The sequence below is a fragment of the Sciurus vulgaris genome (genome assembly GCF_902686455.1).
Source record: "Sciurus vulgaris genome assembly, chromosome: 3".
Taxonomy (NCBI): domain Eukaryota; kingdom Metazoa; phylum Chordata; class Mammalia; order Rodentia; family Sciuridae; genus Sciurus; species Sciurus vulgaris.
Genome location: NC_136463.1, coordinates 28,088,280 through 28,111,810, shown reverse-complemented (window position 1 = coordinate 28,111,810; position 23,531 = coordinate 28,088,280). Strand labels below are relative to the sequence as shown.

At 38.7% G+C, this 23,531-nt stretch overlaps 1 protein-coding gene across 2 annotated transcripts in view; it reads right to left on the bottom strand.

The window, feature by feature from the left end:
* UTP18 (UTP18 small subunit processome component) overlaps positions 1–23,531 on the bottom strand; it is a 42,113-nt gene that overhangs the window by 8,690 nt on the left and 9,892 nt on the right. For both annotated transcript variants that reach the window (XR_013762863.1, XM_079134029.1), the window contains exons 5-10: positions 19,646–19,734; positions 17,678–17,803; positions 17,404–17,578; positions 14,727–14,827; positions 14,392–14,482; positions 13,183–13,306 (exon numbers count right to left, since the gene is read on the bottom strand). Coding sequence is in view for 1 of the 2 variants with exons in the window: in XM_079134029.1 (XP_078990155.1) it covers positions 13,183–13,306; positions 14,392–14,482; positions 14,727–14,827; positions 17,404–17,578; positions 17,678–17,803; positions 19,646–19,734 (706 nt within the window). In the remaining variant the exon portion in view is untranslated. The remainder of the gene's footprint in view (positions 1–13,182; positions 13,307–14,391; positions 14,483–14,726; positions 14,828–17,403; positions 17,579–17,677; positions 17,804–19,645; positions 19,735–23,531) is intronic.

Here is a 23,531-nt window from a genome sequence, read left to right as displayed (position 1 = left end):
AAGCCCTCATTGATGGGACGAGTGACCTCATCAAAGAGACTTCAGAGAGCTCCTTCACTCCTTTTCCATCATATGAAAGAACAGAAAGAAGACGGTTTTCACCAGAACCCAACATGCTATCATCCTAACGGACTTCCAGCCCTCAGGACTGTAAGAAATAAATGCTGTTGTTTATAATCCACTCCAGTCTATGATACTTGGTTATAGCAGCCTGAACCAACAAACACAAATTTCATCTTTTCCTTCTTTTCATGACTTGAATCAAAATATTTATTGTACTTGTTTTTATAGTAAATCTCTTTTCTTACTAAGAACAGATGTATGCCTAAATCCATTTTAATTAAGGACAAAAATTATAATCCACAGATCAAATCTTACCTTCTGAACTTCTTAAATAGTGCCTATTAATTCTAGAATTATAAAAAAAAAGTTTGTGGAACAAAAATAGCACAAGTTAATTATTTTAATATATACAACTTATTTTTACAGTTGAATTTATGCAAAAAGAATAAAACTCATTCTAATACATTTGTAAAAACTAAAAAATATTTGCTGAATGACATCCACATGTCCAGCAGTAGGTAGTACCACAGGAATACAGAATATCACAAAAAATTTATTCTAGGAAAAATATAACTGCATTTAAAATTGCCAGAGATACAACAGAATATAATATGGCAGCAGAATCTATCTGAGATCTAGACCTCAAAGAGAAACATCACTATGAGATGAAGTTGTTCCAAATGAGCTTTGTGGAGCAGTGGGACTCAAGCTGGGAAAGGGAGAAGTGGGGTGAAAAGAAACAAAGAGAAGAGCAGGAAAGCAGGGAGAAACAGCCATGCTGACTGGCTCACCCTTGAACTCCTAAATGAAAGAACAGCATGACTGTTACTTTCCCCAACCAGTTTCCTCTACTAGACATGGATTCTCTAACTAAAGGCAGTCAGTCCATTAGCATATCACAACCACGAGTGTCCTGGTACACAAAGTTCCTCCCAAACAGAAAAGGCGGCCATTAGCCAGATCAAGATCTCTTATAAAGTATGGGGGAGGGGGAGGCAGCAAAAGGACAGTTTAGGTAATGAATGATCCTGTAGAACTGGAAAGATGGGGGCTAGTTCAAAAGAAAAGGAAATAAAATGCTAACACCTCCAGAGTCCTTCCCCATCCTCCAACCTGTTGCCAAGGTTACCTGCCTCCAGGGAACTGTTCCTCCCAACAAAGAGTTGTTAAAGAATGCCCACTGGGCTGCTCCCTTCCTCCCTGTACCCCTGGAAGGCTCCTTCCCCACCTTCTGGTCACTTAGGCAAGGTAAGAGAAGAGAACAAAAGAACAAAGGAAATCTAAAATCTATAAAAGGGGCAGGACACCCCACTTCTCAGGCACCAATTTCCAACTTGGACCTCCTCCCTCTTCTGCCTCTGTGGAGGAGTATCTGTGTTATTCCCCCCAGAACCCACCCTCTCTCTGTTCTAGCCTGTAAGTAAAATTTTCTGCTCTTGCCTCAGCATTTCTTGGCACCAGGCAACGGACCTGGATTCTGATACCTGGGACTAGGAACCACTGGGCAGTGACGGTGGTGGGAGTTAAAGCCGAAAAGACATATAGAAAGGGCACATGGAAGCCACAGAAAAATTGTTTAAAAAAATAACAATAACCTGTAAAGTACAACAGTGGTAAGCAATCGGGCAATTTTGCTCTCTCACGGAACTTGACAATGTCTGGAAACATTCTGATTGTCGCAATGAGGGGTGAATATACACCACTGACACCTAATGGGGAGAGACTAGGGATACTGCTAAACATTCTACAGTGCTACAACGAAAAATCCAGCCCAAATTATCAAGGAAGCATCCTGGTAAGAATAATAGTATATAAGAGTAGGAAAGGAAAAACACTGCAGTACCATACCAGTCGAATGTGAGACTGTTGGTGAGGGACTCAATCCCTTGGGACACCTGAATTCTACTTGTCTTTGCATGGTCCTGTCCACAGCTGTTTGTTTCTCCTTTGTGGCCATGTGAAGGTGGCCCAAGGGAGGTCACTCCTCAAATTAAGAGTTTAAGACAGGCTAACCACTTCACAGAAGAAAAAATATGATCGATCAACAAATATATGAAAAAATGTTCAACATTACTAGCAATTAGAGGAATGCAAATTAAACCTGAGATTTCATCTTATTCCAGTCAGAACTGGCAGCTATCAAGAATATAAGAAGAAAGAAATTAAAGGGCTATAAATAGAAAAAGAAAAACTAAAACTATTGCTGTTTCCCCATGACGATTCTATATTTAGAAGATCCAAAAACTTCCACAAGAAACATGCCAGAACTAATAAATGAATTCACAAAGTAGTAAGATATAAAATTAACACCCATAAATCAAATGTGTTCCTACACATCAGTAATGAATCCACTGAAAGACAATTAGGAAAATGATCCCATCCACAACAGTCTCAAAAATAATAAAATTTTTGGGAATCAATCTAACAAAAATAAGTGAAAGCCCTCTACAATAAAAACTACAGAATACTAAAGAAATAAATTGAAGATGACCTTAGAAGAAAGATATCCCATGCTCTTGGATAAGCAGAATTAACATTGTCAAAATGGGCATACTATCAAAAGCGTTATACAGATTTAATACAATTCCTATTAAATCCCAATGATGTTCTTCAGAGAAACAGAAAAAGCAATCATGATATTCATTTGGAAAATAAGAGACCCAAAATAGCCAAAGCAATCCTTAGCAAGAAAAATGAAGCAGGAGGCAGCACAATACCAGACCTTAAACTACAGAGCCATACTAACAAATGGCATGGTATTGGCACCAAAGCAGATAGCCCAATGGTACAGAATAGAAGACACAGAGATAAACCCACATAAATACAGTTATCTTGTCACTAGACAAAAAAGTGCCAAAACCATACATTGGAGAAAAGGTAAGTGCTGGGAAAACTGGAAATCCATATGTAGCAAAATGAAATTAAACCCCTATCGCTCACCCAGCACAAAATTAAAGTGGATCAAAGACTCAGGCACTAGAACAGAGACCCTGAGTCTTATACAAGAAAAAGCAGGCCCGTATCTCCACCGTGCAGGCTTAGGAACTGACTTCCTCAACAAGACTCCCAAAGCTCAAGAAGTAAAACCAAGAATAAATAAATATGAAAAAATGTTCAACATCTCTAGAAATTAGAGAAAGCCAAATCAAAACTACACTGAGATTCCATCTCAATCCAGGCAGAATGGCAATTATCAAAAATACAAGCAACAATAAATAGTGAGGGTGTAGGGGAAAAAGGTACACTCATACATTGCTGATGGGACTGCAAATTGGTGCAACCACTCTGGAGAGTAGTATGAAGATTCCTCAGAAAACCTGGAATGGAACTACCATTTGACTCACTTACCCCACTCCTTGGTCTATACCCAAAGGACTTAAAATAAGCATACTACAGAGATACAGCCACATCAATATTTATAGCAGCTCAATTCACAATAGCTAAGCCATGGAACCTAGGTGCACTTCAACAGATGAATGGATAAAGAAAATGTGGTACATATACACTACGGAATATTACTCAGTCATAAGGAAGAATGATTATGGCATTTGCCAGTAAATGGATAGAACTGGAGACTATCATGCTAAATGAAATAAGGCAATCCCCCAAAACCAAAGCCTGAATGCTCTCTCTGATATGCAGATGCTGACTCACAATAGGGGTGTTCACAGGGTTAGACAGGGCAGAGTGTGAGGAAGGGAGGAGGTATGGGAATGGGAAAGAGAATAGAATGAATCAGACACAACTGTCCTATGTTCATATATTAATACACAACCATTTCAACTCCACAGCATGTACAACTGCAAAATTAGGACATTATTACTCCATGTATATATGACATGGCAAAATACGTTGTCCTATCACGTATAACTAAACAAAAAAATTTTTAAAAAGACACAGGGCTGGAGACATAGCTCAGTGGCAAAGCGCTGCCTAGCATATACACAAGGCCCTGGGTTCAATTTCCAGCACTTTAAAAACAAGAATTTAAGCCACAACCAGAGCTACCCCACACCACTGTTTTCCCTACAAGAACATCAACCAACAAGCTGGAAACATTCGAATTCTTGAGTAAACCCTACCAATTCCTCTCTCATCCTCAGTCTCTTCCAGTCACACCTCTTTCTACTGCCTCAAGGATCTACATCTTGAACTATACAAGTATGATTTCTCAAGTATGTTCCAACACCACGGTTCAATGAATAAAAACATATAGCAATCCTTAGATTAACCAAAGCCATTTAAAAAATGACAACATGAACTAAAGAGTTGCCTACTTACGATATTCTTAGTTTCCTTATCAGAGCAAAACTCTAAACAGAAAACATCCACTTTATGTCAGGACATGGAATAAGAAGAGGTGACAAATACTAACAGATGAGTTTTGAGATCAAACGAGTAAAATGCCGGCAGTGAAGGCCAAGATGGAAGATTTCCACCCCAGGACTAGGAGAAAAGGAAGAAAGGCAGGCAGACACATGATCCAGCTTCTCCTGCCTCTGCCCTGGCTCCTCTAGTCAGCAACCTTCCCCATCTTTCTGATGACATCAGAAACTTCTCTAACAAGGGTTAAAGTCCTTCTTTATAGGTTCAATAATAAATACCTGAGGGATTCAAGATGGCGGACTAGAGGGTGGCTGCGTTTCGTGTTGCTCCAGGACTCAGGACTCAAGAAGAGGAGATATAGAGAGCCTTGGGACCAACTCAAAGCAGCCGGGCGAGAATCTCCCACTGGGCAGACATCCCGGACGGGGCAGGAGCCCTGGACGGGGCGATAGCCCCAAAAGCAGGGATCTTTGCAAAGTAGAACGGCCGCCAGGCGCCCCTCCCCCCGCCGGAGCAGTGATCGCAGACAGCTGGGAGCATTGAAGAGGGGGCTGCCCAGAGGAGAAGGAGAAATACGGGCTCGGCACGTCGCTTGGAATTGGATCAGCTGCGCCAGGGCTCCGGGCGGCTATCCGGAGGAGCAGCGTGGGTTCAGGACTCAAGAAAAGGAGATTCTGAGAGACTTGGGACCAACTCAAAGTAGCCGGGTGAGTGTTTCCCACTGGGCAGGCGGACGGGGCGGTAGCCCCCAGACAGGGCGGTAGCCCCGAAAGCAGGGATCTTTGCAAAGTAGAACTGCCGGCGAGGCGCCCCTCCCCCCGCCGGAGCAGTGATCGCAGACAGCTGGGAGCATTGGAGAGGTGGCTGTTCACCACAGCGCTTAGACTCGGCGCAACCCACCCGCGCTCTGGGAGGCTGCCCAAAGGAGAAGGTGCTTGGTGAGCTGTTTGGACTGAACGTGACCACCCCTGAACACAGGGGGCTGCCCAGAGGAGAAGGAGAAATACGGGCTCGGCACGTCGCTTGGAATTGGAACAGCTGCGCCAGGGCTCTGGGCGGCTATCCGGTGGAACAGCGTGGTGAGTGGCTTGGTCCCAGAGCATCCGCTCCTGAACATAGGGGGGTTGTCTGGAGAAGGAGGAGGAGCGTGGCGGGGTGCTTGGGCTCGAAGTGACTGCACCAGGGCTACGGGAGGCAGTCGGGACAAGAAGGTGCACAGTGAGTTCTTGGGACTCGTGACGCACCAGATCTCTGGGTAACTGCCTGGTGGAGAAAGTGGTGCGTGGTGGGTCACTTGGTCTTAGAGCGACCGCACGGAACAACAGGTGGCTGCCGGAGGAAAAGGCGTGTGGCGGGTCACTGGGACTCAGAGCGATTGTAAGGGGCTCCAGGTGGCTGCTCAGAGGAGGGGCCGCATAGCCAGGCGAAAAGTGCAGAGCAGGGTCCTAGACGGCTTCTTGGTGGAAGGGCCCCACAGACAAACTGAGGGGCGGAGCGAAGGCTCCAGGACTGCAGGCAGCTTCTCTGAGGAGAGGCAGCCGAAGGAGATTCGTTTGTGAAGGGTGAGGCTTCCAGGCCCAGGAGGTAGGTCCGGGTCCCTGGGATCATTGCAGAAGAAGGCTGCCCAGCCCAGGCGGTAGTTGTGAATTGAACGGAACCTCTGGGAGGAAAACCGACCAGCGAGACCTCCCCACCGGGTGACTCCTCCCTGTTGGGTGAGGTTCTCCCAAAAGGACCGTAAAATCAGAGACACAGGCCCAAACTAGTCTTGCATCAGCCCACAACCTACTTCCCTTCTGGATGACCATTCATCAGCAAGTGAAGGTACCTCTGCCCACTAGCAGGGAATATACCCCACCAGAAGGCCACCACCCCTAGGGAGTCAGCTCCCTTCTGGAGCACTGCATTATCAACTTCCTCCAAGATTTCAGGCTACTGAAGACTAAGAGGGGATATAATAGAAATCTTCAGGGATATTATAAGACAATAGAGGAAATCTGCAATATCACAGCGGTCAACTGATACCTGAACAATATGAGAAAACAAGGAAAGAAAATGCTGCAAACAAATCTAGATGTTACATCAATGAAACCCAACGACAGCATGGCAGAAGAAATGACAGAAAGGGAGTTCAGAATGTACATAATTAAAATGCTCAGGGAAGCAAATGATGAGATGCAAGAGCAAATGCAGGCACTGAATGATCGCACCAATTGACAGTTAAAAGAGCAAATACAGGAAGCAAAAGATCACTTCAATAAAGAGTTAGAGATATTGAAAAAAAACCAAACAGAAATCCTTGAAATGAAGGAAACAATAAACCAAATTAAGAACTCCATAGAAAGCATAACCAATAGAATAGAACACCTGGAAGACAGAACAACAGACATTGAAGATAAAATATTTAACCTTGAAAACAAAGTTGAACAAACAGAGAAGATGGTAAGAAATCATGAACAGAATCTCCAAGAACTATGGGATATCATGAAGAGACCAAATTTGAGAATTATTGGAATTGAGGAAGGCTTAGAGAAACAGACCAAAGGAATGAACAATCTATTCAATGAAATACTATCAGAAAATTTCCCAAATCTGAAGAATGAAATGGAAGATCAAGTACAAGAGGCTTATAGGACTCCAAATACACAAAATTACAACAGACCCACACCAAGGCACATTATAATGAAAATGCCCAACATACAAAATAAAGACAGAATTTTAAAGGCTGCAAGAGAGAGGAATCAAATTACATTCAGGGGGAAACCAATACGGATATCAGCAGATTTTTCAATCCAGACCCTAAAAGCTAGAAGGGCCTGGAACAACATTTTTCAAGCCCTGAAAGAAAATGGATGCCAACCAAGAATCTTATACCCAGCAAAACTTACCTTCAAATTTGATGATGAAATAAAATCCTTCCATGATAAACAAAAGCTAAAAGAATTTACAAAAAGAAAGCCAGCATTACAGAACATTCTCAGCAAAATATTCCATGAGGAAGAGATGAAAAACAAAGAAACAAATCAGCAATGGGAGGAACCATCCTAAAGGAATTGTCAAATAAAGGAAGAACCAAGTCGTCTCAAAATAAATAAATAAATAAATAAATAAATAAATAAAATGAACCAAATGACCGGGAATACTAATCATATCTCAATAATAACCCTGAATATTAATGGCCTGAACTCATCAATCAAAAGACATAGACTGGCAGATTGGATCAAAAAGAAAGATCCAACAATATGTTGCCTGCAAGAGACTCACCTCGTAGAAAGAGATACACATAGACTAAAGGTGAAAGGATGGGGGAAAACATATCATGCACATGGACTCAGCAAAAAAGCTGGGGTATCCATCCTCATTACAGATAAGGTGGACTTCAAGTCAAAACTAGTCAAAAGGGATAAAGAAGGACATTACATACTGCTTAAGGGAACCATAAATCAGCAAGACATAACAATCATAAACATCTATGCCCCAAACAGTGGCTCATCCATGTATGTCAAACAAATCCTTCTCAATTTCAGAAACCAAATAGACCATAACACAATAATACTAGGTGATTTTAACACGCCTCTCTCACCACTGGACAGATCTTCCAAACAAAAATTGAACAAAGAAACCACAGATCTCAATAACACAATCAATAATTTAGACTTAACGGACATTTATAGAATATACCATCCAACCAAGAGCGAATACACTTTCTTCTCAGCAGCACATGGATCCTTCTCTAAAATAGACCATATATTATGCCACAAAGCTAATGTAAGCAAATACAAGAAGATAGAGACACTACCTTGTATTCTATCAGATCATAATGGATTGAAGTTAGAAATAAATGAAAGAGTAAAAAAACAGAAGCTACTCCAACACCTGGAGATTAAACAATATGCTATTACATGATGAATGGATAACAGAAGATATTAGGAAGGAAATTAAAAAATTCCTAGAGGTAAATGAGAACAAAGAAACATCATATCAAAATCTTTGGGACACTATGAAAGCAGTACTTAGAGGAAAATTTATTTCATGGAGCGCATTCAATAAAAGAAGTAAAAATCAACAAATAAACAACCTAACACTTCAGCTCAAAGCCCTAGAAAAAGAAGAACAGACCAACACCAAAAGTAGTAGAAGACAGGAAATAGTTAAACTCAGAGCTGAAATCAACGAAATTGAAACAAAAGAAACTATACAAAAAATTGACAAAATAAATAGTTGGTTCTTTGAAAAAATAAACAAAATTGATAAACCCTTACCCACTCTAACAAAGAGAACACGAGAGAAAACCCAAATCACCAAAATTCGGAATGAACAAGGAAATATCACAACAGACACGATTGAAATACAAAACATAATTAGAAGCTATTTTGAAAATCTATATTCTAACCAAATAGAAAATTTCGAAGACATCAACAGGTTTCTAGAGACATATGAATTGCCTAAATTGAGCGAGGAGGACATACAAAATTTAAATAGATCAATTTCAAGTAATGAAGTAGAAGAGGTCATCAAAAGCCTACCAACAAAGAAAAGTCCAGGACCAGACGGGTCCTCAGCTGAGTTCTACAAAATCTTTAAAGAAGAGCTCATTCCAATACTTCTCAAAGTATTCCATGAAATAGAAGAGGAGGGTACCCTCCCAAACTCATTCTATGAAACCAATATTACCTTGATACCCAAGCCAGACAGAGATAAATCGAGGAAAGAAAATTTCAGACCAATATCATTAATGAACATTGACGCAAAAATTCTCAATAAAATTTTAGCAAATCGCATACAAAAATATATTAAAAAGATAGTGCACCACGATCAAGTGGGTTTTATCCCAGGGATGCAAGGTTGGTTCAACATCCGGAAATCAATAAATGTAATTCACCATATCAATAGACTTAAAGTCAAGAACCACATGATTATTTCAATAGATGCAGAAAAAGCATTTGATAAAATACAACACCCCTTCATGCTCAAAACACTAGAAAAAATAGGGATAGTGGGAACATTCCTTAACACTGTAAAGGCCATCTATGCTAAGCCCATGGCTAATATCATTCTAAACGGTGAAAAACTGAAAGCATTCCCCCTAAAAACTGGAACAAGACAGGGATGCCCTCTTTCACCACTCCTATTCAATATCGTTCTTGAGACTCTAGCCAGAGCAATTAGACAGACCAAGGAAATTAAAGGAATACAAATAGGAAAAGAAGAACTCAAACTATCCCTATTTGCGGATGATATGATTATATACTTAGAGGAACCAGGAAATTCCACCAGAAAACTGTTAAAACTCATAAGTGAATTCAGTAAAGTGGCAGGTTACAAGATCAATGCTCATAAATCCAATGCATTTTTATACATAAGTGAGGAATCCTCAGAAAGAGAAATTATGAAAACCACCCCATTCACAATAGCCTCGAAAAAAATAAAATACTTGGGAATCAATCTCACAAAAGAGGTAAAAGACCTCTACAATGAGAACTACAGAACACTAAAGAAAGAAATCGAAGAAAACCTTAGAAGATGGAAAGATCTCCCATGTTCTTGGATAGGCCGAATTAATATTGTCAAAATGGCCATACTTCCAAAAGTGCTATACAGATTCAATGCAATCCCAATTAAAATCCCAATGACGTACCTTACAGAAATAGAGCAAGCAATCATGAAATTCATCTGGAAGAATAAGAAACCCAGAATAGCTAAAGCAATCCTTCGCAGGAAAAATGAAGCAGGGGGTATCGCAATACCCGAACTTCAACTTTATTACAAAGCAATAGTAACAAAGACGGCATGGTACTGGTACCAAAATAGACAGGTAGATCAATGGTACAGAATAGAGGACACGGACACAAACCCAAATAAATACAACTTTCTAATACTAGACAAAGGTGCCAAAAATATGCAATGGAGAAAAGATAGCCTCTTCAACAAATGGTGCTGGGAGAATTGGAAATCCATATGCAACAGAATGAAACTAAACCCATATCTCTCACCCTGCACAAAACTCAACTCAAAATGGATTAAGGACCTTGGAATCAGACCAGAGACTCTGCAGATTATAGAAGAAAAAGTAGGTCCCGATCTTCAACATGTCGGCTTAGGACCAGACTTCCTCAACAGGACTCCCATAGCACAAGAAATAAAAGCAAGAATCAATAACTGGGATAGATTCAAACTAAAAAGCTTTCTCTCAGCAAAGGAAACTATCAGTAATGTGAAGAAAGAGCCTACAGAGTGGGAGAATATCTTTGCCAATCACACTTCAGATAGAGCACTAATCTCCAGAATCTATAAAGAACTCAAAAAACTCTACACCAAGAATACAAATAATCCAATCGACAAATGGGCTAAGGAAATGAACAGACACTTCACAGAAGAAGATGTACAAGCAATCAATAAACATATGAAAAAATATTCAACATCTCTAGTAATAAGAGAAATGCAAATCAAAACCACCCTAAGATTCCATCTCACCCCAATTAGAATGGCGATCATCAAGAATACGAGCAACAACAGGTGTCGCGAGGATGTGGGGAGAAAGGTACACTCATACATTGCTGGTGGGGCTGCAAATTAGTGCAGCCACTCTGGAAAGCAGTGTGGAGATTCCTTAGAAAACTTGGAATGGACCCTCCATTTGACCCAGCTATCCCACTCCTTGGCCTATACCCAAAGGATCTAAAATCAGCATACTACAGAGATACAGCCACATCAATGTTCATAGCTGCTCAATTCACAATAGCCAGACTATGGAACCAACCTAGATGCCCTTCAATTGACGAGTGGATAAAGAAACTGTGGTATATATACACAATGGAATATTACTCAGCCATAAAGAATGACAAAATTATGGCATTTGCAGGCAAATGGATGAAATTGGAGAATATCATGCTAAGTGAGATAAGCCAATCTCAAAAAGACAAGGGACGAATGATATCGCTAATAAGTGGAGGATGACACATAATGGGGGGGAGGGAAGGGTTAGTGTTAGGGTTAGAGTTAGGGTTAGGGAGGGGGGCAAGTATGGAGGAAGAAAGTACTGTATAGAGGGTAAAGAGGGATGGGAGGGGTGGGGGGAAGGGGAAAAAATAACAGAATGAATCAAACAACATTATTGTATGTGGATTTATGATTACACAAATGGTATGCCTTTGCGCCATGTACAAAGAGAGAGGCAACATGTATCCCATTTGTTTACAATAAAAAAAAAAAAAAAAAAATAATAATAATAATAATAAATACCTAATAATGATTTTTGGCCAAGATAATCAGAATACAATTATGCTGTAAGGCAATCAAATTTGTTTAAACTACTAGTATTAGATTCTTTCCTGTTCAAGCCCTTCAAAGGGAATTAATAAAAACTGAAACAAAAAGAAGATGGCAAGGACCAAAAAGAGATTAACTCTACTAACTTCACAAACTTAAAAGGAGATCATTTTTGTGCAGTTATCCTTGCCCATACAGAGACAAGAGCAGTTCTGCTTAAAATTACTTGTATTAGTTTTAAACACCAGTCTTCATTTTAAAACTTTGTTACCAGATCTGCTAATCATGAATTGGTGCCATGGTGCAGACTACTCCAGCAAATGTTTGTCTGGAGTTGCAATTTATCCTGCTACAGGTTTGGCATAGGGTGACTAGGAGTAACAAAGGAAGGGAGAGGGCCCTAATCAGGGCACTTCAACACCAGGTAACTGTCACTATCCTACCACCTGTGGCACATCCACATGATGCTGGCCAAGTTCCACGGCCTAGTTCTACTTGTGTTTCCTCCCAGGCCTCAAGGTAGTTGACCAGTTTCAAAAGGGTGGTGGGGGCAATTTACAAGCTGTTTCCTCAATTTTAAACTTGAAGGAGTGAAGTGAACATAGAGTATGCTGTTTCTAGACATTACCCACTTGACTTCCCAACATGGGAAGGTTTAACTGAAATCTCTTGATGGCTCAACTGTGTTTAGTCTAAGAAAGTCATTTTAAAAAGGCACTTCTCAAAGTTACAGAACCACAGGTGTTAATCAGTAGTTTGCTAAGTTAGTTTAGAACCACTGGGAAGTATCCAAGGCCTCCTTTTTCCACCCTGCATCTTTAGAATCAAATAAGAGAATTAAATTTAATTTAATTAAGCCATTAAAAGATAATAACCTAGGTAATAACCATGTTTTTCTAGTAATGACACAATGATACATGTTTTAGGTAATATTTTTTAAATTTCTATAATAATAACAAATGGAACTGCCAAAGAACATGTTGTTGGTTTATATTACACAGCTAAAGGAAAAAAATGCTAAATCTTTAAGACCAAAATCCAAAGTTGACTTTTTCTACCTCATCAATGGCAAGAAGACAAACATAATAGGAAAATTTGATGTGCCCAAATGGGCATTTCAAATATAGAAAAATATACAATGATCTAAGGTAATGCAGCACTTTCTTTGCTAACAAGCTGATAAACTGTCATTAATATAAGTATTAAAATTGCATAAAGGGACTCGAATTGTAGCTCAGTGGTAAAGCACTTGCCTAGCACATGCAAGGCACTGGGTTCGATCCTCAGCACCCCACATAAATAAAACAAATAAAATTAAGGTACTGTACTCATCTACACTAAAAAAAATCTTCAAAAATATATGCATGAAGAAAATACAAAGCAAAAGTTTGACGTGGTGTAACTGACTTCCTACTACTGAACAGCTTGTAAACAGAACTACAAACACACCGAGTATGTTCAATCCCTAAGCATTTTCTCATTAGGACAATGTGACTCAGGTTTCGCCAAATTCTCTTTACTTACCCACAAGCCACATATTGTCCATTCCTCGATACGGCAATGCTTAATCCACGTAAACTGCCTTCATCAACAAATCTGTTAAGGCACTTCCTAGAGTTCACATCCCAAATATAAACTTCCCCGTCCTCTGAATGAAAGAGCCAAAGAAGGGTTTGATTAACTCTGAGTAAAATTGAGAAGCAATTGAACTGACCATTCTTAGACTCTCTTTAACAGTGTAAGGAACTACAAATAAAAACCCATGATAACCTTCTGCCACTAGGAACCCAGAGTAAAAATATTTCTTGTACAGTCACATACATAAAAGAAAACATTATTCATCTAAAAATGTTATCTTTGGGTTTAAAGTGGACAATGAAAAACTCTAAGTTTCAGCTGAGCTTTTAGAAAAAGTTTACGTATTCTACTCAGATAAATAACTGGAGAAAAACTATGAAGAGGAAAAAAACACCACTCAACAGACATTAGCGTGCCTGATACATAAACCAGGGGAAACAGGTACCAAACTTTTTATGACAGTAATGGAGGAGAAAATAAAGAATGTAGTGACCCAGATCACAAAGACTATAACTTAATTAAGATGATAGCAGTTTATGTTACCATTTAAATAGTAAGGAATGATAAATATGAGCAATCAGCACCAACAGTTTAAAGTAATGATGATTATGCTAGCAAGATAAAAGAATATTAAATATAAGAGACCACAAATATTTCCATGATGGAAATGGCCATCTAATGGCCAAAATTACTCCTTTTTTTTTTTCTCTTTCCAAAAGCACTTGATATTGGTGACCACCCTCTTCCCCACACGCATTATACATTTCTATAACAACCCTACACCCACATCAAAAATGGCTCTTCATTCTCTATTCATTCCTCCCTTTTCTGTTTCAAAGTTCACCCTTCTGTAGGTATTCTTATTCTCCCAATGAAAATTCAGTGAATTTTACTGTTTTAACTATGTAACAAGTTTTACCAGGCTGGAGTAAGGGTTCAGATTAAGCAGAAATAAATGCATTAGCCCTGCAGGCTACATGGCTAATCCTTCACTATTAGTAGGTTAGTACATGAGAAGGCAAATGGCAACAAAAATGAATTCCAAAGCTAAACATGATTTCCTTACTAAAAAGAAAACTGAAAAGGAACATATTTTGGTAAAATTTGAAACATAAACACATCCAAAGGTTCTCCTGCTTTGTCAATATAACTCACCGGAAGAGGCATATATTTTCTTACTATCTGAAGAGAATGCGGATGCTGAAACTCTTCCATTAACCTTCATGCTACCAATCAGTTCTTTGGTCTAAAAAAATAAATACTGGTAATCAATTGTTAGAAGGTGTGTGGAAGAACCACACTGAATAGAATAAAAGCAATCTAGTCCTTTATTTTCTAGATCCTACTTGTTTTTCCTATATTAAAAATCCTACTTGCTTTGCCCACAATTTCTCCCAAAGTTCTTGTACTTCAGATGCACATTTAAGAACACACTACACTTCCTACACTCACGTCTAATCCAAGAAAAACAAGCAACAACAATGGTTCACCTTCATTGAGAGCAAATGAGAATAACCAGCAACACCATTTATGAGCAGGAAGGATCCATCTGGGGAGACTTCAAATCTTCTCACTATTTTCTCTTTCAAACCTAAGAAAGGAAGATAAAGCAATTAAACGAGATTTAATATGGTTTTCAATAAAGATGTATCCTGACAAACAAGTTCTTTCCTTTTAAAACTTCTACATTCTGCAAATTAAGCTAACTCCAGGTTCTGATTCAGAATAAATCTAACCTCCTGGATCACCAGGAAGGACCCAAGCAGGTGGTCACTACAAAGTACTTGGCAAACTTCTCATATTTATCTTGTTTAGCATTCATCATTTCAATTGCAGGCCAGAAATTCAGCTCTCCAAAGAGTAAACATATCAACTTCCAAAATGAAAGTAGTAATATCTTTAACTAAACAGATAAAATACTATTTTGTCACAAAGTTCAACACCTAAACGGAGATACACTGCCATTAGAAGCAGACAAAAAACATAACATATAAACTATTCTTCTGACCACCTACTTAGCACCCCATGATGAACAGGAGTATAATCTTTAACTTCGTGTATCCAAAAAATTCAATGTGTCAGTGTATTCAAGAACTGGTTAGTTTCTCAAGATGGGACTCATATAACCAAGTCACATGTACCAAGTATATAATCCAGAGTCAGTTTATTCATTTACAAAGGGACATGTCCCTTTTTCCATGCCAGAAACATTCAGTGACTATATCAGAATGCTTAGTCAAGTTACTCACTAAAAAGTTGCCTAATGAAAATACATAAGAATGAATACAACTGGTTATCTCCAGGGAACAAAAGATACAGCCAGGGAGAAGGAGCAGAAGAGACTTTTCACTGTCTACCCATTTGTATATATTAGACCTTTGCACTATATGATAACTGCCCAGCCTCCAAAAAATTTTAATTTAAGATGCTACATTAAAATATTGATTTGAGAAAAGGGATTTAGAAAAATATGGTGAAGCACTGTACCCCTACAGGAAAATGCTGATTAAGTTTCCTACAGGTCATTTCTAGCCCCAGGTTATGAACCCTGACAGGTTAATGGAATGCACCATTTGCATCAACCCTATGTTCTTCATTTTTCAAACTAGTTTTTATGACAACCAGGAGTTTGCATACATATAAGGCAGCTTTCACATCCTAATTAGTTGGCAATTTTCCAATTAATGTCCAATTAATTTTTTGAGTTCACAGTTTTACACAGCTGGGTATTTAGCTCAGTGGTAGAGCTCTTGCCTAGCATGCATGAGGCCATGGGTTTGACCAAGCACCACAAAAAAATAAGTTTTATAATGATGAAAAGGCTGAGAATAGGGCTCAACAACATATCAACACAAAGAGAAATACATTTATCATTACTACAAAGCTATGTTTCCTGAAGAAAGATGAGGAGGAAAATACCAGGAAGAAAAGACGACTGTCAAGTCCCAAAAGCAGTTATTGCCCGCACATATTCTTCCACACACCTACCAGATCCAGAGTAAGATCACTAACCAAATCTTAGCTAAACCCCAGTGTACTCTGCTACAAAATGCAAGACAAGGATGGTCCAAAGTCCATTCTTTTGATTAGTGAAATAATATGTAAAACTAATAACTACCACACATTGTTTTCTATTTCAATATGAGGAGTTGGTTTAAGGTTTTCCAACAAAGTGCAGTCCATGGACCAGCAGCACCTAAGAGCTACTGGAAATGCAGAATCAGATCCACCTCAGCCCTACAGAAACACGGTTGCAATTTAACAGGACTGCCAGGTGATTCACATGCACATTGACTGCTGAGAAGACCTGGCTTAAAGCATGGTTAGGTAAACCAGGAACCTACTTGGAAAGGATCATTAAAGGAGTGAGAGAACAGGAAAAATAATACTGGTAAAAGTGAAAATAAACATCATCAATGTTTCTGGAGTTGGCCTTAATTCATTTTCATCCTCTAGCAGGAATACACCTACAGAGAGCTACCTTTGTCCTTTCACAGAGACACACATGCTTTTTAACATTGAGACTGCAAGTGAGTTGTGGCCTATGCCAACACTATCTCCCAAGATTTATTATGCTAACTCAGTCAACTTCATTACAATGGCTTTGGTTCCCAAAGGAATCATTAGGAGTCTCTATATTTTATGGCAATATAGGTAAAAGAATACAGGAAAAGAATGGAGAAGGTAGAAGGTAAATAAATCTTCACCTGATGTTTATTTTTATGTAGTTCCTTCTGAAGACTGATCTACTTCTGAAATAGTTTTTTTTTTTTTTTCTCTCATCAAAATTTATAATATGCACCAGAATTAGAGGATATACAAATTTCCTATCAGAGAAGTGAAATAACATGTCCAAGGAAGTGGACCCCAGGTCTTCTTGCTCCCTGTTTCAAGCTCTTTTTGGTACCTCAGTTGCTGACATTATAGCCACAACTGCTTTTCTTGTCTAGGGAAATAAGCCCATGTGCAAATTAAGATCTTTTCATAAGTTCTCAATAAATATGTCAGTTTACTGGTTTCATTCAAACATATTAGCACAATTACATTTTTAAAATACTAAAGAAACTCTTACTTCTAAACCTTTGGGGTGAAAAGTGGTTGTGAATACTGTTGAATAAACTCAGCTTGGGCAGGGAAGAACAGCAGTGAGTTCAATAGAAATCTTACCTCTCACTTGATGCACAGGAATTAACTTTCCAGCTATCATATCATAGACATAGAGAACCTTGCTGCGAATACTTGTAGCTAAAACTTCTTCTCCATTAGCACTAAAACAAGCCTTAAAGATTGGAAACTTGTCCAAATAGATGCTTTGGATTTTAGGATTTGTTTTGCCATCAACCTAGAAGGAAGTAGGAAATGTTTCTTGGGTTATTTCTATAGACTCTGTATGTTGGTAGTAAATACTTTGCATGACAAGTCTTCATTCCAAAATGCATACCTGAAACAGTGACACGGCATTATCCAACCCTGCGACCATCACAACCTGCGCACGAGGATGGAACTGTACTGATGAGATCCGAGCAGTGGTAGGCCGTTCAGCATTAGCATGCTGGCAGTTCTTCATCTATAGAAAAATAAAACTGGAATTTTATCAATTCAAATCAGTTAACACTATTTAGATCATGAAGAAACACATACATAAATGGTTCATAAATCAGAAGAACTAGAATGGTAACCAACAGACCACAGCTCTGGCACCAACTAGCAAGTCACTTCACACAAATCGGGTCTTTACCATCTTTCAAATTAAGGGATTAAATCATCAAATGTCTAGAAGTCAAAACTTTAAAGCATTAGTATACTACCATTTCCCCCAAAATATATTCGAGTTAGGAGACTCACTTCTGGAGAAATTTTACTTAAAACTACTGCTCTGGCATCTCTGCATCAAAGGCACAAGTGTAAGAGGCACTACGGAGTTGTCCCCACAGCTCTGTGGTTGGCATGGACTGTTTTACACTCTCCTCTCAGGGAACATGTTTGCTAGTTTAAAGTGATGGTGATCTCATGCTTCTTTTCAGTTACTTCTTCTGGTTTTACAGGTTTTTTCCTGCATTAAAAATTCAATTAGAGGGGCTGGGGATATAGCTCAGTTGGTAGAGTTGCTTGCCTCGCAAGCACAAGGCCCTGGGTTCAATCCCCAGCACCACAAAAAAAAAAAAAAAAAAAAAAAAAAAAATTCAATTAGAAACAATGCACGCTTGTGATCCCAGCAACTTGGGAGGTCAACATAGGTGGACTGCATTGCAACTGAAGGTCGGTCTGGGCAACTTAGTGAGACCCTGTATCGAAATAAAAAAATTAACATAAAAATGGCTGGGGATGTAGCTCAGAGGTAGAGCACCTCTGTGTTTTCAAAAGGACAAAATAAAGTGCTGGGGATATAGCTCAGTGGAGCACCCCTGTGTTCAATTCCCAGTACCACCAAAAAAAAAAAAAAAAAAAAAAAAAAGCAAGCAGCATATGTATGTTTTGCAAACCCTGAATTAACATATCTATGAGCTGAATAAACTGACCTCTTAAGGTAGGAGGGAGCAGAATCATTCTGTCTCCTACTAATTTACCACAATAATTCCCCTGCCCCATGTAAATACAAGTGCTATTTTGTAGTAGGGAAATATTTATGTCATAAAAAGGTCTATTAATTAGACACATATCTAACTGAATCACTGTGCTGGATAGGCTCCTGGTTACCACAATGAACCAGCTAGATACAATGATGAGTTAGAAAATAAATAGTGTAGGCTACTTTAAAGTCACTTTTAAGGTTCCATTTGAGCAGAAAACTAAGAATGAGCTAGCCACTAGCAGTGGTTGAGGGACAGACAGAAAGAAGAGCAAGAGCAAAGGTTCAAAGGCAGAAAAAGACCCAGCATGTGTAAGAAACAGAAAAGGTCTGCATGGCTCAAGAAGGGAATAAGGGAAAAGAGGTCTGAGACAAAGAGATGATGTGGACTCAAGTCAGATCACAAAGGGTAGTGTAGGCTACGACAGGAATTCAGAAGGTTTCAAAAGCAATGAAAAAATGACATGACCCGATATTTTATTTTTAAAAGCTCCCTCTGGCTACTATATGAATAATGGTTTAAAAAGAGGTCAAGCGGAAGTTGCAAGACCAGTCAACTAAAAGCCTCTGTTGTAGGGAGGGATGACAGAAGTGTGGAAGCTGCTGACAATGGAAATGAGAAATACAAAAGGAAAAGTCAAATAGGGATCCTAGAATTACCTGAGACATACTGTAGTATCTCTTGATTATTCCACAAAAGGAAAGAAAAAACTAACATACTTACTAAGGCAAATATGACATTTAATCCCACATGGAACAGGAATCCATTCATCTGTAACTAGGAGGCAAACTGAATTTCAGAGACAAGTAACTGGACAGGTCCCAACTTCATACTCTCACCTTCAAGATTCCTCTTGGAAGAGAAGCTGACGTGGATATGAAATTCCCAGTCCTGTGCAGCAAATCATCTTCATCCTCTTCGCTTTCATCTAAGTTGAACAAACCCACAAAGCTGATCTTGAGATTCAATGAGAAAGCCCATCGCCTACCCCAAACTTACATATTTCCAATTTCAGCTCCCCTCAGCCTCCCAACCTCAATTACTTTTTTAAAGTTCCAACTGATAAAAGCAAAACACATCTTTAAAAAAAGGGAAAAGATGACACAGCACTTAATATAGTTAAAATCAAAGCTTGAATGGAATGAAAGACTAACACACACAGAAAGATGTTAACTAAAGATGAAGTGAAATAGTTTAAACAAAGCCAGCATTTAATTTTAAAAAAGCAACTTATAATTATGGCAAAAATTACCAATAAGGTTGACATGCAGACTTAGCTTAACGACACACATGAAAAAAGAACTACAAAGAAATTGGTTTGACTGAAAGATGAATGTTACAAACTCTATCTCAGAACTTCAAAGAGTTAATACGCCTGTTTTTCCCCTAGACATGACTGAAGATTCTAGTAGAGAACAGAGAGAAGCTGAGCAGACTTTTTAAACACTTGTCGGGTATAGAAAGCAAACAGCACTACAAAGCCCTCAAGTTTCAAGGGGATCTGGTAAGCAACCAAACTTTGGATTAGGGCCACACATGGTTACATGTGAGATGGAGGCTGAAATAAGAAAAATAAGAAAATTTTCCAGGATTGTCCCACCTTTCAACCCAGTTATCCCACTCCTTGGTTTATACCCAAAGAACTTAAAATCAGCATACTACAGTAAAGTAACCACTTCAGTGTTCATAGCTGCTCAATTCACAATAGCTTGATGCCCTTCAGTTGATAAATAAACTGTGATAGATATACACAATGGAATACTACTCAGCCATAAAGAAGAATAAAATTATGGCATTTGTTGGTAAATGGATGGAGCTAGAGAATATCATGCTAGCAAAATAAGCTAGCGCCAAAAAACCAAAGGCCAAATGCTTTCTCTGAAAATTGGATGATGATACATAATGGGGGGGCCCTTCTGCAGGGGAGTAAGAGAAGAATGGAGGCACTTTGGATTGTATAGAGGGAAATGGGGCAGGAGAAGAGGGAAGGAAAGATAGTGGACTGAGACAGACATCATTACCCTATGTACATGTATGATTACACAAATGGTGTGAATCTACATTGTGTACAACCATAGAAACAAAAAGTTGTACCCCATTTGTGTACAATGAATCAAAATGCAGTATGTAAAAATAAAAAACTTAAAAATAAAAAAAAAAAAAAGAAAAGAAAAGAAAATCTTCCAGGAACTTAAATCCAACTTTGAATCTTCATAATTCCTCAATGGAACAACATGCTCTGGGACTGCTCATGCTTCCTGCCCAATTACCTACCCAGGAGCAAACATCATCCTAGACCTAATTAATCCACATGACTCTTCAGATATAAGGTCCAACACTCAATGAAAATGTAACCAGGCCAATACTGATGAAATAACTTGCTTGGGCAGGGTGGCACATGCTTATAACCCCAACACTTCAGGAGGCTAAAGGATGAGGAATCCAAGTTAGAGGTTAGCCTCAGCAACTTGGCGAGACCCTCAGCATCTAAGCAAGACTCTGTCTCAAATTTTAAAATAAAAAGGTCTGGGGATGTAGCTGATTGATAAAGTACCCCTGGGTTCAGTCCCCGGTACAATAAAAAGAAAAAGTGAAATAAGATAAGCTGACTGCAAATGAAAGGGGAAAACAGACAATTCCCAGAGGTGGCCTAGGTAATGAAGTTGGCAGACATAAACTTGAAAAGAATTTTGCTTCCTTGTATAAGAAGTGGAATATTTTTCTAAAAGACCCTAATGGGAATTCTAGAATTGAAAAATGAAGTAATAAAAATTTAGCCCCCAATGGATGTTTTACCAGTGTATCAAAGTTAGTTGAAGAGACAATGAGTGGTCTGGAAAATGGATTAAAAAAAAAAAAAAAAAAAAAAAAAAAAATCCAGACTGAGGTACAGGGAAAAAAAGAAAGAAAGAAAGAGAGAAAACATTTAACAAACATTCAAACTGGCATCCCAGAAGGAATGGAAGACTAGAAAAGAAACATTTGATGAGATAATAGCTGAGAATTTCCAAAACTCACAAAATACATCGAGTCAGATTCAAAAGCACTGTGACACCCAGGTAGAATACATAGAAGCTAAAATGACTGGAGGGAAGGGGTAAAATTAAAACAGTAATAACAACAAAACGATCCTTGATACTAACGAATTTTGGAGCTGTGTGACGCTACTTTTGTTATGTTTAAAGTGAAGTACTTTTAAAAGAACTCAATGATGCATTTAAAAATATGTTGAAGATAATTGTGAAGCTGGATTCCCGTCACAATTCTGCCAATAAATATACCCTGGGCAAACCACTTCTCTCTTTGAAGCTCTCTCATCTGTAAAAATGAAGATATAGGCTAGAATATCCCAGATGGTAGCAGACTTTCCGTTTCCTTTCTCCCCTGAGCACAAGGCCAAACGAAACTTCCTGGCATCCCTTAAGGTTACTGTGACCACATGATTAAGTTATAGCAAAAAAAAAAAAAAGTAGGCAAAAGTATCATAAACCTTTTAGGTAAGGCCAATAAAAACCTCCTCTGTGTGAGCATCTCTCTCTACCCCTATGAATCAAGTGAAGTCAATACTTGGACAGTTTTAAAAGGAAGACACAGCCCAGAAACAGCAGACCTTTCATCTTGGGTCCCTGACGGAGGGCATCACCTTCTCACCAGCCCAATTTGATGTGCACAAAAACAAACCTTCTATGTGATTAAACCACTGGGAGCTGGGAGCTGGATATCAGGGGTTCACTGTTTCAACAGATAGCACAACCTTATCTATAATTACACAGATCTGAAAAGTTGTTGATCTATAAATGCAGCATTCTAAAGTGCATAATAAAGACATTTCATACAGGAGAACAGACTAGTGACCTAGTGTCTACAAACATGTCATAAAAATGGCTACCAAGGAACAAAGGATGTTCAATAAGTCAAAAAAAAAAAAAAAAAAAAAAAAACCAACCTTAGGAAGAAGGAAGACATTTCTCAAATAAAAGCTGTATATGAAAGAGAGCTTATATAATCCATATATGTTCAAAAGGCAGGACTAGAGTTGTTGGGAGACAAGTTTCAAAATTTAAAAAAAAAAATTATAACAATTAGTTCCTAAAGAAAGGAGGAATGCAGCTGAGGCTGTGGCTCAGTGGTAGTGTGCTTGCCTAGCATGCATGAGGCCCTGGGTTCAATTCTCAGCACCACATAAAAATAAAATAAAGGTATTGTGTCCATCTAAAAAACTATATATATTTTAAAAAAAAAAGAGGAATAAACAGTCTAGTAACAAGAACAACATTATTTGATATATTTAAGCAGATGATAATATTGTAAAAAAAGATTCTTAAAGATTCTTATATCACTAAGAGTCCTTCATCCTCTAAGACTATCTGACTAGAAATATGGTCATTTTTCTACTCAGACTGAACTTTCCAACAAACTTAAACAAAACACTCACTCCCTGTACTTAAAGACCACAAGGGCTAATAGGGGTGGGAAGAAGTAGGTAGAAGTGGTGAGAATCAAACAGCACTCACCAGATAACAAGGATGCTAAGGAAGGAGCTCCTGGGAAGATAAACTCTAGACTTCCTGAAGGATTTTAAAGGTCAATACCAAGTCTAAAATTTACAGCTTGGAACACAGAAATCATATTGTGGCTAACCCATCTGTATTTACAATATCTAAATTCAAAAGGCATTAAAAACCAGAACAGTAATGATATAAGTCAACTTTAAAAACTAGAGGT